At 35.1% G+C, this 17,647-nt stretch overlaps 1 protein-coding gene across 1 annotated transcript in view; it reads left to right on the top strand.

Annotated features, from left to right (window-relative positions):
* Window positions 1-17,647, top strand: part of DNAH5 (dynein axonemal heavy chain 5) — a 117,044-nt gene that overhangs the window by 15,465 nt on the left and 83,932 nt on the right. Inside the window, exons 10-18 of the mRNA XM_053976898.1 lie at window positions 89-211; window positions 2,023-2,238; window positions 4,447-4,554; window positions 5,226-5,311; window positions 6,079-6,400; window positions 11,662-11,868; window positions 13,496-13,667; window positions 15,061-15,206; window positions 17,259-17,421. Coding sequence (XP_053832873.1) covers window positions 89-211; window positions 2,023-2,238; window positions 4,447-4,554; window positions 5,226-5,311; window positions 6,079-6,400; window positions 11,662-11,868; window positions 13,496-13,667; window positions 15,061-15,206; window positions 17,259-17,421 — 1,543 coding nt within the window. The remainder of the gene's footprint in view (window positions 1-88; window positions 212-2,022; window positions 2,239-4,446; window positions 4,555-5,225; window positions 5,312-6,078; window positions 6,401-11,661; window positions 11,869-13,495; window positions 13,668-15,060; window positions 15,207-17,258; window positions 17,422-17,647) is intronic.

The raw sequence follows: 17,647 nt of genomic DNA on the forward strand, positions 1-17,647 counted from the left end.
AGTGGAGTAAGAGGAATGGGAGAGGGATTGGCAAGACCTGCTTTGTCTTAGAATGCTGTTTTTTTCATGAAGTTAAAACTGCTTTTAGGTGACCAATCAGATGATCACAGCATGTAAATCTTACATAGCAAACAACGGCACAGCCACCCTCTGGAATCAACCGCAGGAGAGAGTTGTGGAAAAGCTACAAGCAGCTATTAGACTTAAACAGGTAGGTGAGAACAACATATAGAAAACAGATTATAGGATGATATTTAAGAGGGCAGGAATAGGAAGATTTTATGTGAGAAAGCACTGTTGTAGTGAAGAAAAATGAGTTAACTGAAAAACATCCACTGGAACTGGAATGCTTCTGCTAGAGCTAACAAGGAATTTAGTCTGTTGTCTGTTGATCTTCTGGAAACAGAATTTTGATGCTTAGTCTATCTTAACTATGCTTATAAGATAATTGCTTGGATTTTCATGCCTATGTTTCTCTATGCTGTGTCCTCTCACTTGATGTAGAGAGCTATGAAATAGAAGTTGAAACAAGGAGAGTTACTGAAATGAATATATTCCAAAGATGAGTGGACAAGCTATACATTTAGAAAGGACAGTTTAGTGAACTGAGAAGAATTCAGCTGTTCAGTTGACCTAGACTTGTCAGGAAGAGAGCCTTTTTTTTTGAATGCACTTCTGTGATAATTTTAAAGTTTTTTTCTTTGTTCTTTTTCTCCCCTTAAAGCATAGTATTATAGGATAATTCAGCTTGGAAGAGTCCTCAGCAGGTATCTAGTTCAACCTTCTGCCCAAAGCCAAAGCGGGGGCAGTATGAGATCAAACTTGGTTTCCCAATCCTTTATCCAGTTCTGAAGTTCTTGAAGTTCTCCAAGGATGGAGAGATTACACAGCCTTTTTTTGGGCATCTTCTTTCACTGTTTGACTGTCCTTGGGATGAAAGATTCTCATATCCAGTCAGAACCTCATCCATTTCAACTTATGCCCTTTGCTTCTTGGTTTCTGTCCATGTGCTTCTGTGAAGAACAGCCTGACACTCTCTTTGTTAACCTCCCTGTACATATTGGGAGCTCACGTAGGCTTTCTGCATTAATTTTTTTTCATTCCCAATATGTGCATGCAGGACTACAGCTTTATCCTAATACCTCCTGAAGCAACAAATCTTGCCTAGTTCTAGAATAAATTAGTGTAAATTTGTATGACATCTTACAATCACCAATGAGCAATAACTTGTCTTTTTCTATGAAGTTATATAAAATTGTCTAGTTGCTGCATGAAGATATGTTGAAAAAGTAGGTATTCATTTGAGTCTTATTAGTTCCAGAAACTTTCAGAAATTCAATAGATTAAAACTTAGAATTTGAATCACTAAGAACATAGCAAAATCTAGACCCTTTGTATTGATATCTCTGAGTGAGTTTATTCATACATAAATGTGATAAAATAATGAGCATTTTATTGTAAAGAGGACCACTATTGAAAGAAACACTTTCAAGCGAATCTGAAGACTATGTACTTTGACTTTGGGATGAGTTTAGCAAGTTTGGAGTAAGGTTTGTTCCTTGTTATGAATGCAGAATGAAAAGTGGAAGCTGCTATGGAGCAGCATTAAAAGTTCAGGAAGTGATTTGTTCTTGAAAGTGATTTTTGAACCTTGATTGCTCAGTAAAACTGCTCAGCATGCAAACATTTTCAGTCTCTGGAAACTGGGTTGTCGTCTTGGTTGTTCAGTAAACACATAAAACCCTGCTATGATATGGAGGGAACAGAATTTTACGCTAGCCAAGGATACGTACAAATACATATATGTGCAGTTCGGTCATTTGATGATGCCTTTAATGGCATTGATGGGTTAGTTTTCAGAGGCAAATTCTGTTACTCTCTTTATAGTGTTCATGACTGTTTATTGGTGAAACTTCTGCTTGCTATCAGGTTGGGATAATACATGTCTGTGTCAATTTTGTTCTAGCTAAAGACAGTGCCTTTTGTTATATGCTTGACATTCTTTAAAATTCTTTATTTAAGGAATATCAAAACTGCTTCCACAAGATAAAAGAGAATTTGGAACAAAATCCAGCTGAAAGACAATTTGATTTTAGTGAGATGTATATATTTGGAAAATTTGAAGCCTTTCATCGTCGTCTGGTAAAGATACTAGATGTTTTCAGTACTATGAGAACCTACTCAGTTCTACAGGAATCTAAGATAGAGGGATTGGAAGAAATGATCACAAAATATCAGGTACACATTAGATTTTGTATATTGGGTCAGTCTAGCTTGAAAGAAAATTTATGAGAAAATTATAAAAATTAGGGAAGTGTTTATTGAGAGAAAAATTAACTCATTAATTGTGCTGAAATTACTGGGTAATAGCAATGTAAATATGTGATTACTGGAGAAATGAGCAGACAAGATGAAAGAAAAGGTGCCAGTGGACATGTGAAAGAAGTATGCTAAAATCAAAGCTGATTGTAACAGGAGTAATGGGAGCATGATTTTGTGCTGTGGTCACGAGAAAAAGTGAGAAGTGCTGCATTTCCATCTCTATAAATGTTGGGCTAGCTGTGAGTGCCCCTTGGCTCATTAGTATTACTATGCAGTTTTCTTTCTTTTTTTTTTTTTTTTAAGAGAAGTGTGACTTGAGCAACAAGGAGCTCTTTTAAGAATATAAATATGCTAAGTCGTGTTCTTTTCCTTCCTTCTTTCTCAGATAGCTTTCTTTTCTATTAAATGGAGTCTTTCCTGCTTTTACTGAGCCCGAGTTAGCTTACTTTTTTGTGTAACTTTATCAGTGCAGTATCGTAATTATGGCATCTGTAAATATTAAAATAAATCAGAAGGTGTCAATGTGTGAACTTTGTAGACAGCTTTTTGAGATCACATATGAGTCAGTGGCTGTACAGGAAAATTGTCATTCTAGTTTGCTTTACTTTGTCCTTTGCCTTTTTGTTATGGTCAGGAGTCAATCACTTTGCTTTAGTGAAATAACTGTAGTGTAAAATGTGGCTATTCTGTGGTCCTTCCTGGTTTGATTTACTCCCTCTGTAGTGTGGGGTTTTGATTTCTTGAATACATCCTTCACAGTAACCAGTTTTCTGCTTTGTTCTGTTCTACAGTCTTCTGAGAGTTAGCCAGGGCACAGCTGTAAGGATAGCTTAGTCCAAGACTTTTCCATGTGGGCAGGACAGGTGTGGAGTGCTCTAAATTTTATTTCCAAGAGCTGCTCTTCAAAGCTGTATAACTAGGCTTCTCAGCAACCCAGGTTGCTGAGAATTTTCAGATCATTCAATGAAGGTACTATTTTCGTAGGCTGGAACACAGAAATCTAATTTCTTTGGGGCATTTGTGTTTGAAAAGCTGCCTGTGACCATCAGCCCAGGCTGTGATGCAAACTTTATAGAGATACACCTCATTATCCATTGCAGCACCCAAGTCCTTAAACAAGAACTTTGTGTGAGACCCAGCTGCTGTAAAGTCAATTGTGTTTCAGGATGAAGAAACAGAAAGTGATCACACTCCTTTTTAAAGTAAAAAATTTGAGGTACTGAAGTATTTGATGCTGACCATATCTATAGTTAGTATGTGACTGATTATATGTCTTAATTTTTTTTTACAATAGGAGTTAACTATTTTGCTGTTTTTTATGCTTTAACACTTAGTCCCTATCTAGAATTTGCTTGTTGTTTGAGGAAAAAATGGAATTTATTTACAAGCAGTGCAATGAAACTGAATTTCAGTTGTCTTACCATAAAATGATGGAAATCAGCTGAACTGGAAATATGCTGAGTTTCATAGCTATACTGTGGTAAACTACTAGGATGTTGAACAGTAGTTTATCATTAGAAATCCTTTATCTGTGCGTGCACCTCAAGGGAGATGCTGATTAAGATATACTTTCATGTGTGTAGACAGCAGCTATGTCAGAGGAGCTAGGAATATTAATTTGTGGGCTGGTGATGTGCTGCATCTTACTGTGCTTTTTGAATAGTCTATTTATATATGTAATCAGTTGTTTAAACCACATGGAAAATAATAATGTAAAAATATTTATCTCTGTTGAACTTTAAGTTTTTAATAGAAATGTACTTCTTCATGACAGAATGTTTAATGAGTAAAAAATGTCTTTGATGAAAAGTAAGTCTGAATTTTCTGTCAGTTCTAATTGACTTAGAATAAGATCAATAAATAATACAAATGAAATTTGAAATAAATTTCAAATTTATTTGAAATAAATAATACAAATGAAATTTGAATGGACATTACACCAACTTGATTCCTGCAAATATTTCTTTTAAGGGGTTTGCTTATATTGCTCAGTAAGTACTGGGAACTATTAGCAAAGGTAAAATGTGAATGTGCACAGCCTGTTGTGCTAAATGTTTGGTGTGGTAAGTCTTTTTCATAAGACATTTTTTGGTAATGGTTTTCTTTTTCTGTGAAATTGTTTAGAGCATGGTTGACAACATGAAGAATAAGCATTATGATTTCTTGGATCAGCGGAAGACTGATTTTGACCAAGACTATGAAGAGTTTTGCAGAGACATAAATGATCTTCATGTATGATACAATTATACAAAATAATTTAATTTATTGAGGAATCCTTATTATCCTCTCTGAGTTACCACAAAAAATATGCAAATCTCAAAGTTTGTATTCTGAAATTGAAAAATTATTCCAAGATATTTCCACTTTGAAGCTTCCATTTACTATCTTTCAGACAAATTTAATGGAATGGGCCATTGAGGGCCTCCAGCAAAAGGATTTTTCATTACTGTATGCTGGCAAGAATAACAAAAATGGGTGATTTCACTGAGTGAATAATAAGTAAGATAATTTCCAATAGTTCTGAAATCACAAGCTGGGGAAAGGAAAGGGTATCTGCAGAAGAAAAAAAAAAAAAAAAGCTTGTCTTGCTTTGGTTGCCAGAGAGGGTAAGCAAGCATTCTTTATGGCCTCTCAACATGGTGAAACATTGGAGGCTACAGAAGCTTTTCCTGGTTGCAGAGCTACAGAGGGAACTTGGAAAGAAAATGTCTCGAAAGTTGGCTGTGTTTTGTTTAATTATTGTGGGAAGAAATAAACGGAAAAATAATACTTATTGAGATTAGTTTCACATAAACAAATTATCTTCTAATATATTGCATGTTAAACCCCATCAAATAATACTTGGCATATTTGATGTGTGTTTTAGGGACTTATCTGATGTAGAATTATTTACTCTTCTTCAGGATCAATTAAGGAGATTCATGGACATCACCTTTGAAAGTATTCTGAACACTGAAAGGGCACTGAGTATGTTGCAGAAATTTGAAAGGTAATATGTCCTATTTAGATTTCTAAAACTCTGCCAAGCAATAGAAATAAAACATTGAGGATAGTGGAAAGGTGGGGGGAGGGGTGGGGGGGGTGTGGAGGGAGAGCAGAGCAGGAGGCATTTTCTTAAATAGAAACAAAACCAACTCAACCTATTTGCTCTCAGCTGTTCAGCCTTGTTAAGAGTTGTTTTAGTGGCTTGAATGAATAAAACCCATATTTTTTTGTATCAGAAACTGCAAAATATTCTCCTTTCAAAACCAGCTGAAGTACAGGAAAACTTTGTTAGCATATTTGCCTTAGCTTTATGCTTGAACAATGACATTAATTTGTTACCACAATGCAGTTAGAAGAGAGTAAAATGCTTTTATTAAGAAACAGTGAAATTTGTCTTTATAAATTGACATTATTGCAAAACAGCCTTACTCTTTATTCTGTCAGTTTTTGTATTATCATCTGTTTAATAGAATAAACAGCTAGTGGTGAATTGGTTACAGTTTGCTGCACATAATTTCAGCCCAGTGTTTGAAAACAGTGACAAAACAGAAAATGTGTAGGCTTACTTGGAAACTTTTATCATCTGGTCTAAATCTTTGTTGTTTGGAATCAGGTTGTGACAGCATTTGTTCAAGCTGAAAACTCTGCTGCCAAAGTAGTTATTTTCTAAAGCATGCAAGGGAATCTGGAACAACTGTTTTCCAACAATGCATTAGGAGGATTTCAGAAGTGTTGAAGGAGTTTTTTCACAATTATTATTTTTCTAAGCAGATTGCAAATCCCGAATCTTGGCGTTGATGAAAAGTATCAGAAAATATTTCAAAACTACGGCCATGATATAGAAACTGTCTGTAAGATCTACACTAGGCACAAGAAGGACCCTCCACTGGCTCGTAATCTGCCTCCAATAGCTGGCAAGATCTTGTGGGCACGTCACCTATTCCATAGGATCAAGGAGCCCATGGAGACTTTCCAGAGACATCCAGCAGTTCTACAAACACCAGATGGCAAGAGCATAATCCGCAATTACAATAAAGTAGCAAAAGTTCTTATGAAATTTGAAGTGATCTACCACAGGGAGTGGCTTCAGCAGGTAAGCCAGCTGATTTTGATGAAGATATTCCTTAAAGAAAAAATTTAAAAATTGTGTTATCCCTGGTTAGTAGCGGCAGGTATGCTTAACCTGACTTATGATAACTCTCGAGTAAAGGATGGAATAAGAAAAGTTATTTTACGAAAAGTGTTCCTGTTAAAAAAATAGGGCCTGTAGTATCTGTAGCTGATTTTAGGAACAACTGAAAGACCTTTCATTATAACTAAGAAGTCAGAAAAAAAAAACATATAATGAATATCCAGTGGTAGGCTTAGCTGCCCCTCTGTCTCTGCCACATTCTTCCAACTGGTGCAAGATCATCATGTCTGGGGAGAGTTTTGTCAGCTGGTTGGCCAAAAGTGAAAGCAGACACAGAGGTTTCCTCTGCTCTGGACAATACGAATTTTATTTTGAGTGGTAATCCATTCACTCTGTGAATATAGACATAAAAAGCATCCAGTCTGAACAGATGATAGCATACTCAGTGCACAAGTGACCTTTGAGCCACTTGTGGGTTAATCCTAATAAGCAGCTAAGCTCACACACAAATGCTCATTCGCTTCCCCCCATGCACCCCCAGTGAGACAGGGAAGAGAAAAGGAAAAGCAAAAGCAAGAAAATTTGTGCGTCAAGATAAGTTGTTTAGTTAGTGAAGGAGAAGTGGAGAAAGAAAGGGTAAAGGAATTGCCTGCAGGGGCAATTTTTCACCATCTCCCATGGGTCAAACAATGTCTAATCAATTCCAAAGCAGAGGGTGGTTAACCCCTTCAACCCCTGCCTTTCCCTTTTTATTGCTGAGCATGATGTTATATGGCAAGGAATATCCCTTTGCTTATTTTGTAGCATCCTTTTATTATTTCATGTCATTGGCCTGGTTTTGTCCCCTCACAGCCTCTTTTGCACCCTTCGTCCCCACTCCCAACCCCTAATCTATTCACTGTGTGGACAGAGTGAGAACAAGAGAAGGCCTTGATGCTGTGAAAGCACTGCTCAACTCAAACGTCAGTGTGTTATCAGCCTTGGTTTGATGACAAATCTGATGACACCACATAAGCTATTATGAAGAAAATTAAATGCCGACAGAGAAAATTAACCCAATCAGAATCAGTACAAAGTAATTTCATTTCCTATTGACAATTTTAGGATGCATGTGTTGGGGGGAAGGGGCAGGCGGGGCCTTGCCCTGGTGAGGCAGTGTACCTCACCCCTAGAGCCTGTATCCCAGCCCTGCAGTGGCTGCCAGTCCCTGGCACACCAGAGGCACTGGTCCACATCCACATCTGGAGCCCCTGACTCAGCTCCTGAGCGCCCAAATGACTGGAAGTCCCACCCAGGGGAAGGGCCTAGGAAGGCGTAATAGTATTTAAGCTGAATATGAAGCTATCTGATGTCTTGACGCTACCTTCTCTTGGAATTTCTATCTGAACACTGCTGGAGCCCAGGAATTGATGGCTATATGTGTGCTATTCTATGTATTTTCTGTCTTTCTTTATCTTTCTTCTTCTAATTCCCTCTTGGAATCTTTGGAGTAACTTTAAAATGAAGTGGGCTTAGAGTTTGCAAGGTTGGATGGCCCAAGTTAATGCTTTGAGAAGTGTTTTATGTTGACTGAATATTGTACTAAACCTTTTGCTGAAGTTCTATGGTTTTCTAAAGTTGCCAGTAAAGTTTTTTTTTGTTGTTTTGATCTCTTGAGAATATCTGGTCGGTGTTTCTCCCATGCATGTAACTCTGGGTACAAGAACAACCATAAGACCTTTTTATGTGTCTTGCTGAACAAGTTGTTTGGGGCCTTACAGGCAGAACACTTTGTAGCCTGAATATTCTTCAGAGAACACCTTAAATTCTAAATCTCATTTGACTAATTTTACCCTCTCGGGTTTTGTACATAGAGCCTCTGACTACCTTTATATTTTCAGATGACTTCTGCAGGGGCTACTTTAAGTCCTTGAAATCTCTGCAAGTTTCTACTATTGTTTTGGCATATTTTTCACCTCCAGTTTCTTTGTTGCCTTGTCAAAGATCATCTTCTAGAAAAATTTGCCTCAGCCTTGCAAAGCTGAAAAAGAAGGATAGGAATATCCAGATTGTGGTTTTTGAAGGTAGTGTGACACCTGTCAATGCATTTGCCTGTTGTTTTTGGAACACAGGCATAGCTTTTGTACACTGTGGAAATCTCTGGTGCTGATAATTACCAATCTTCTCGAAGGTATTCTTAGACCAGATCTGGGACCAGAGGTACCAGCTGCCTTTTCTCCAGTCTAAATATATTAGGACTTCCCAATCTGTCCTTTTTCACTCTTGAATTTGGCATGCAGTATGAAATGTAGTTTAAAGAGTCACCAGATTTGATTGTCTGATACTGTAAGTGGGAATTTTTTTGTGTCAATTTGGTATAGTAAACCAGGAGAAATGATTGCAATATTAGAGTACATAAAATATGCTGGATTGAGACCTAGTGCTGAATATATATTATTGATGATTAATCTGGAGTTGAGTGCAAATTGGGAATCAAGGAACCTGAACAGTGGTACCTCAATTGTTGTTTCATTACATTATGGTTCAGGTACATCATATCCAAAATTGGCACCCTTAACCTACATATAGTTGGTTCTGCTTCCAGGCTGTAATGAAAACTGCTATTTCACTTAAAAAGGTCTTTAATGCTTATTCTGCTAACATAGGAAGTTCATATGTTTTCATGTGCTCTTCACAGACAGCTGGTGCATATCCCTCATATTTTATGTAATGAATTGTAATGCTTCAGGAGGAAGCCTTCTGCATTTGTTTAGTGTTTCTATCTTGGACTCAGTTTCTTTTTTGATTCCCATACTGAGCTGGATATCTGCATCATTCAAAGTATACTGATGATAGTTTCCACCACCTCATCTCATCTGTAAAGACTAAGGAGAATGTATGATTCTTGTGGGGCTGCATCTTTGGCTAGATGATCTAGTGATCAGATTTTCTGACATGTACTGTGCCTTGATGGAGCAGTCAAATACATTTGCCTTTCATTCTTTTCAGAAATAACTATAATATCGCAGGCATCTCCCCTGCAGTGGTACATTCCTTTATGAGGTCTGAATAATCTGAGTTCTGATTCTGATCTGTACAAATCTGTACTGATCTGTTGTTACCTGTCTGCTTTCTCCTATAGCAGTCAAATCACACTTGACAGCTATATAAACTTCCTGAGCCTGCTCCAACTTTATACTCATTAGGTGGGAACAAAGGGAGGTGGATTTGAACAAAATTTCAAGCTTGAAACATACACACATGAATTGAAAAGACACAAAAAGTATATTCACTTTAACATACACGCGCTAGTCTACCAGGTACGGCAAAAAAATGTGACTACTGCTCCGTAGTCTCTTCTTTCAGGCAAGAAGAGTTCACACGGGTGTGGACATAAGTGTCACAGAACACAAGGTGGAGCTCCTGCTCTACTCCTGAACAACAACAACAACAAAAAAAAAAAAAAAAACAAAAAAACAAAAAAAAAAAAACCAAAAAACCCAACAAAAAAAACCCGCAAGAGTGGCAAATGTCCTGTGGGGAATAGAAATGGAACACAAATAGGACTCAGCTCCTACTACTTTTTATTATACATATTATATATATTATATTACTTATACATATTATAAGTATATATAAGTATATATTATATATACTATATATATATATAATATAGTATATAGTATATATATAGTGTATATATATATATATATATATATATATAATATAATTATATATATTATATTACTTATTTATACTTAGTGTCACTTTCTGAGAGTTCTGAACATTTTTGCCCCTATTTTTTGTACTTGTTACTGGGTGGTTATTACCCAGGTTATTACATCTTATTACTGCAGGGTTTTTTTTAATAGCAAAAAGATATTTGTTTTTTGCTATAGCAAATGATGTTCAACTTGGACATATTAAAAATAATAAATTACTTCAAAATGTAGGAGTTATCATAATTATCTGGCAATGTAAGATTTATGCCCTCAGTGTACCCCTTATTTCCATTGCCATTTTCTGTTACCTTAACAATGAAAACTGCATAAGAAGAAAACATAAACGGGGGAGGAAGACTTGAGAGTGGGAAGAATGAGTATGACGCTCAAAAATGAATAAAGTAAGATTTGCTGTTGAACTTTACAGAAAAAAAAACAGTTTTTTTTTTTTTTTTGAAGACTGGTGACAGTAGATAGAGCATGACATCTTCATTGACAAAAATGGATTAGATTATTTCTTGAAAAATGCTGTGACAAATGTCTTGACAGTACATGATATTGCTGAAGCAAGCAGTATGTTCCACTATATTTTGGACATTGAAAGGTGGTGCAAATTTTCTGTGTTCCACAGAAAAAGAAAAAAGTGCACTGAAAGATATCAATGAGTTCTGAAACTATGGCCTAGAAATAAGCTTCATCTCAATGTAATGTGATACATGAAATTTGAGGAGCAAATAAAGAACAATAAAGTTACATCAACCAAGGACAACTGGAAAATAAGAATAACAGCAAAGTTTTTAATGTAGGAAAAATTTGCCTGCCTAAGGCAGGATTGCTTTTTAGTGTTAGCCAAATTTTCAGTGTGTGGTGCTCTAAGGAATGCTGTCCTTTCTAATCACATAGAGAACAAATGGTCTTCTAATATTTAAATGAGGCAGGTAAACCAATTGTGTGACTATGCTTTGCTTTTAAGAATTAAAAAAAAAAATCTATAATAAGCATTAATTTTAGTATTTTATCCCAGATGTTGGATATAATTTTCAGTACCATTAAGATTTGTATATCTATTAGCTACTGGAAAACAAGTGAAAGGAGAAATAGGGATAAGTTCGTTCAAAAGATATGTGAAGAGGTTATCCAAGAATACTTTAATTCATTGAGGAGGTTATGTGCAGCTTTATTGCAGAATATGCATTAAGTTCTAAGGACATGAGTGTTAAGATTTAAGATGGTTGAAGCAAGAAAATCTGTGGCTCTGATTTGATTTTGGGCTGTTGAATGCAGCTTATAACATCCAAGACTCAACAGAAGAATATCTGTTAGATAAATAGCAGTTTGATTATTAAGCATTTGGGTCCATACACACTGTGTTAATAAATTTTGGTTTTGGATTCATATAACATATCAATCTTTGTCAGCAGTACCTGATTTTAGTATCTGCAAAAGTGATATTTATATGCAAACCAAAGTATTTTGTTGTAGTGGCTTGTCTGATTGGAATGATGACTTTATTTCCTGCAGATTGAATTAACTAAAAGAGGACTTCAAGCAACTCTCTTGGTAAAATCTCCAGAAACAGGAGAATTATTTGTGAATTTTGACCCTCAAATATTAACTTTAATCAGAGAAACAGATTGCATGGCTCACATGTGCCTTGAAATTTCACCATTTGCAAGTGTTATTCAACAGCAGAGAGACTGGTACAAGAAGATTGTCAACAATTTGCATGTGGGTTTACATTTACATTATTTTATGTATGTGTACTGTACATTAAGATGCCTGGGTTCTATACATATGGAAAAGGATAAATTAAGATCAATGATTATGTATCAAGAAAACATTTGCAAATCTATTTTCTTATTTGTATGACTGTCTTGAGGCACTTAAAACATTTTCTTGGCTTTATATTTTCTGTGAAGTTGCTTTGCAGATGCATGGGTTTGGGGAGGCTCTGCAGTGTCTGGGACAGAGATGAGAATGGGGAGGAAAGGAGGCTTACAAAATACTTTGTGCTGTTGCTTGCTTTCTAAATGATAAGGAATTTATCTCTCATCCAATAATGAAGTCAACATTGGGCAGCATTAGTTTTGAGAGGATACCTGGAAGAGAGGAACAGGTGGTCTGCTTTTAAAAAGTGTAAAGCATGCAGCAAGTAGCAGCTTTTTTTTTCCTGGCATTGGTGTTTTACATGGATGTCTGTGGGACAGTTTAAAAAGAGAAGTTGAAACTTCCCTTTCTCTCGTCTTTTAATCTTTTAGATCATTTTATCTGCCTATGAACAGACAAGATTGTCAATGACTCAAGATGGGAATTCAAAAATAGATGTCTAGAAACCTATAGATTTAAAGGACTACTTTGAAATGAAAAAAAAAAACCATAAATCATAAAGCCTTTATGACTTTAAGTGAGAATGTTATTGCCAAACATGTGAAACTAGATCAGTGGGTTAAAGAGGCATTAGAAAGAAAATAGTATAATATAGTTCTGGCAAGGCTGATCTTATTAGAGTTGCTGGAAAGTTCACCTATATGTATTTTTCTCCTTGAGCTTTTTGTCTTCTGTAACACTCATTTACCAATTGAAATTTGCAAGATTTTTCTGTTATGTGGTTTAAACCCAGTAGGCAACCAAATGTCACACAGTTGCTCCCTTACTCCCCTCCTTGGAATGGGGGAAGAGAAACAGTTAAAATATAAAACATGTGAGTTGAGATAAAGACAATTTAATAGGGAAAGCAAGAGGTGCATGCAAAAGGGAAAAAAAAAGAAGGAATTTGGTAAAACTAGGCAGTATCACAGCTATTTGGGAAGACAGACACCATAGCTCTGAGTGTCCCCCTCCCTCCTTCTTCTCCCAACTTTCATTTTTAAACATGATGTCATAGGTATGGGATCCCAATAATCAACTGGGGTCCTGGCTATGTTCCTTCCTAGCATCTTGTGTGTCCCCAGTCACCGGCAGAGTAGTGTGAGAAGCAGAAAAGGACTCAATGCTGTATGATCACTGTTTAGCAATACCCAAAAATATCAGTGTGTTAGTGACACAGTTGTGGTCACAAATCTAAAACATGGCAACATGTGAGCCACTGAGAAAGAAATTAACTCCATCACAGCACCTGTGCAATCAAAGAAGTAGTGCTTCACATAAAACAACAAATGTATATAGAAATATAATGAGCAACAAATAGTGAACTTCTGCGAAAAATAATGAAAACCTTTCCCAAGCGATTAATTATAACTTAAGAATTTCAGTAATATGCATAAAGATGAATTTTCTTAGTTTAGGTAATAAATGTGTGTACATGAAGAGGTTCAAATCAGTGTATATTAACTAATATTTTCATTATTTATTTCAGGTGATGTTGGCAGAATACAAAAGAATTAAACTGAAAATACAACACCCTTTTGAACAACTCATGGCTCCTCGATTAGCAAATGTAGATGATGCTATCCAGCCAGGTCTAATGTTACTGAACTGGACATCCCTGAATATTGAGAAATACATTAATACAGTTTTTTCTAAGCTAGGTAGGTTACTTGCCTCCTTCCACTAACTTCTGATTATTTGTTCTATACATATGCAAGTTATGATATGAGATTACAGTTCTTTACATGATTTGCACTTAATTGATTTATATAAAAGATATCAAAATTTTCACCTGTCCTGTATTCCATTAAACATTTGTTTTATAACACCACCTTCTTTTTTGTCTTTTATGTTCATCAAATTTTTACTAATGTATATGTTAGGCAGTTGGGATTACACCAAACATAAAGTACAGTGCAAAAGGCGCAGTGTATTCTGAATTTAAAGAATCATAGCTACTTTTAAAAGAGTTCCTAGGTTTCAGACTTTTTCTAGTCCTGCTTTTTTTTCCTATAATGTACAGAACAACTTCTCAAGGAATAAAACACTGACTCAATTGTCACTGTCATTGCTCAATAGCATTTAATATTAATTTTTTTTAAACATCAATCTCTTTAAAAATAATGCACACATATCTTGGACAACAGCTTTAGAAAACAGATGAGCTTGTAATATTTTCAAAAGATTATCACAAGGTTGCACTGAGATGTGTTTTTTTTTTTTCTGAAGATAGAAAATTCCTTTTTCTTCAGCTTAATTAATATAGCAAACAGGTTTTGTTTCTTGAAATTGCATAAGTAGTTATAGTGGAAATTTTCTTCAGTTGAAATGGTGGATTAAAGTGCATTTTGGATGCTAGCGTGACATTATGCTTAAATTAATTTTGAATAATAAAAGTAATTTGAGTCTGATCAGGCACCTTGCTGCTATTTCAGCTTCAACATTGAGAGCAGATTGCTATTAAACTTTTAAAAGTCTAGTGATTGTTTTCTGTTAACTATTCTTTGGCCTCTAACATTTGTTTGAAGCATAGAGTTTTTTTTTCTGAAAGTTATTGTTGCTAGTAGATTCTGCAAGTTGTAACTAGTTCAAGCTATAGGAGAAGATGAAATATTGTTGGCTCTCAATTAAATGTTAATGTCTTAATGTTTGAAATACATATCCTTTAAGTTAATCTTATGTATATTTATAATAGATACTATATTTTCATAAAAAGCTATACAATATATATTTGTGCAATAGTTTATATTTATATAATATTTTAGTTAGCTTTTGGCACATAGATAGTATATGCTAGATAAGTATCTGTTATGCAAAAAATTAATTATGGTTCTTGTGGTGAAGCTTGCCATAAAAGTTTAGATGTTTGGAGTAAATTGGTTAAGGTGCAGAATTCATACACAGTTGAATGTGATAGTTTGTTGAGGTAAAATGACACTCTGTGTTGTTTGGTAACACTCTGGTTTGTTGAGGTAAAACAACACTGAGAGACTCTGCAAAGGCTATTAATTCAAACTTTTAAGCTTGTCTTGAATCTTCTGTTTTCTTCAAAAGCTGGGCTGGAGTTATTGCTTGATCGCGTGAATGACTTGGTTGAAGTTCGTATTGATGCTGTCCTTCAAGAAATGAATAGAGTGCCACTCTGTATGTTGCCAGAAGATGAACCACAGAGCTGTGAGGAATTTCTTCAAAAGACTAAGGTTAGTAGATAAAAGTTTCATGAAGAAGAGATAGATGACTTTGAGTTTAGATATTTTTCTTTTTTATGAGATAAAAAATTCTCAATGCTGAATTAATGAAGCATGCATGGGATACGCTGGAAATCCCCACTTGCTTGGCTGAGATAGTAAAAAGGAACAAAAGTGCCAAATGCAAAGTGGTCTGAGCTGAGATGTTATTTTCTATCCATTATTAATGTCAAGCCAGATAGTGTATGATATTTCTTTTATGCTTTCATAGACTCAAAAATTTTACCTCTATGATAGTATCTTTTTTTTCATTATTCCTGTTTAAATAAGGGAATTCTCCAGCAATTGCCTGAGGAGACAAAATACTGTAGAAAGGATTGTGTAATGAGTATCTCAAAGTCTCTGAGTTGGTAATGGGATGTGGAAAATATATGCATGAGTACTTGGATGAAGGTTCTGGGAAAACACCCTTCCTTCACCCCATCAAAAGACTTTTGAGGGTAATTAACTATAAACATGTAAATTATTGGTTAGAAAGCTGATTAAGGTCATAATTATGTCAGAATAATTTTGTGAGGCAATAGTAAGGTATTGCATTTTAGGTTGTAATGTCTAATGTATTTTCTCCTGAAATAAAATTTGGTTTGATAAAGACTGTAGAAAATCAAGTAGATAATCCCCATTCATTTCCTCTTGTAGCAATAACTATTACAAATGAAAGTTTTGATTATCTTAGTGTTTTTAACTCTGACCTTTTCTATTTTGGCCATTGTAGCAACTCACCTTGTTGTTAAATATAGAGTAAAAGTTAAAATAATATGATATGGAATGAGTAGTAGTTTGTAAGCCTCACAATCCATAGCTGTTTTTCTTGATCCTGCTGCTACCTTCCTGATTGGGCAGATACTAAAATGTATATTCACTAAGGTAAAAATATGTGAGAGTGAGCACAAAAAAAAACCTGCTCTGCACAGTATGGTAACTTGAAAAGTTGAACTGCTACATAGCAATTATACACATAGTAATTACAACGGCCAGTTGAGTTGAGTTAGCAGAGTAAGTAAGAACCCCAGTTATGGGTACAATGAAGATAGTAACAGTTTGTAAGCTTATTGTAATTTTTAATTAGAGGGGACTAGAAATAACTTCTGTCACCTAACAGGTGTCTTTAAGTTTCTAAAGAAATTGCTGCAACAAAAATAATTACCCAGTGAAAAAATCCCAGAATACTTTAATGTTGCTGTGATATTACAAGTCACATCTGCCTTCTCTCTCAACTCAACAGAGCCTTTAGGAAGGCCAAAGATTATCTTAAAATTTGGAAATGGCTGAATATTTCCAATTATTGATTTTTAATTAAATAAAGGTAGTCATGTTTGTTTAAGCTGAGTGAAATATGAGATACCAATGAAGTAAAAAATTAAAAGGCCATTGCAGATAAAAATTACAGTTAGTTGTAGCATACTTAATTGATTTTATTATAAGTATTGGAGAAATAAGATGCACAGTACTGTAATAAATTTCTGAATTTTATTTAATCTCATTCTTTGATTTCTTCTCTCTCCAGTTGATAATTTAGTGTTTATTTTAATAATAAATATACCTTGTGTAGCTTTTATCTTCTTTTTAACTGTAAATGGGAAATATGGTTGGCTAATACTCATTATGGCACAGACAATTAATGTAAACTGGCAATGTAAACTGGCAAAAGAAGTGTTGAATCTCCCATGTCTACATTGGAAAGTTAAGAAAATTGAGAAGCCCTTGCTTTTGGGACCCTTTTAGTGAAACTAGACATTATAAACAATGATTAATGATATTAACTAATGAATCATGTGATTTGAGAAAGAAGCCAAAACAATGCTGAAAGACATTTACGATGCCTTGTTGATCTGTTGTTGATCTTGTATTTTGGAACAAACAAATTTAAAATTAATGTTGTATATAGATCTGGTTTTTCACAAATCTTAGGCTTTGACATTTGTCTTAATAAAGGCTGCTGTGACTGTGAAATTGACATGAGAATTGTGACACTAAGAGCATATTGTTTTGGTTTGATAACAGGAGCTCTGTATAAAAGGTTCTCGGACTTTACACTTAAAAAGCTCACTGGTGGAAGCTGCTGCTAATGATTTGATAAACATGTTACTTGACACCGAGGAACAGGTCAGTAAAGAAGATGAGAAGTCAATTGTACCCAGTGGTGAAAAAAGGGACAAAAATACAGGTAAGAAGATTGTATTGTAGTCCTTGGTATTTGTTTCTTTTTCATGCTGATAATTTGTGTTGGGGGACGTTGTAGCTTAGGTGACTGAAGTACTGATTAGCATCTAATGTCTAAAGACTTTTCTTTGAATTTGCCTGGATAATGAATAATGTAACAATAATTTATCATCTACAAAATAGGTCAGTATTATTTATCTAACTTGGCTGTTAAAAGGCTCATGCCATAG

This window comes from Vidua macroura, chromosome 1 (genome assembly GCF_024509145.1).
Source record: "Vidua macroura isolate BioBank_ID:100142 chromosome 1, ASM2450914v1, whole genome shotgun sequence".
Taxonomy (NCBI): domain Eukaryota; kingdom Metazoa; phylum Chordata; class Aves; order Passeriformes; family Viduidae; genus Vidua; species Vidua macroura.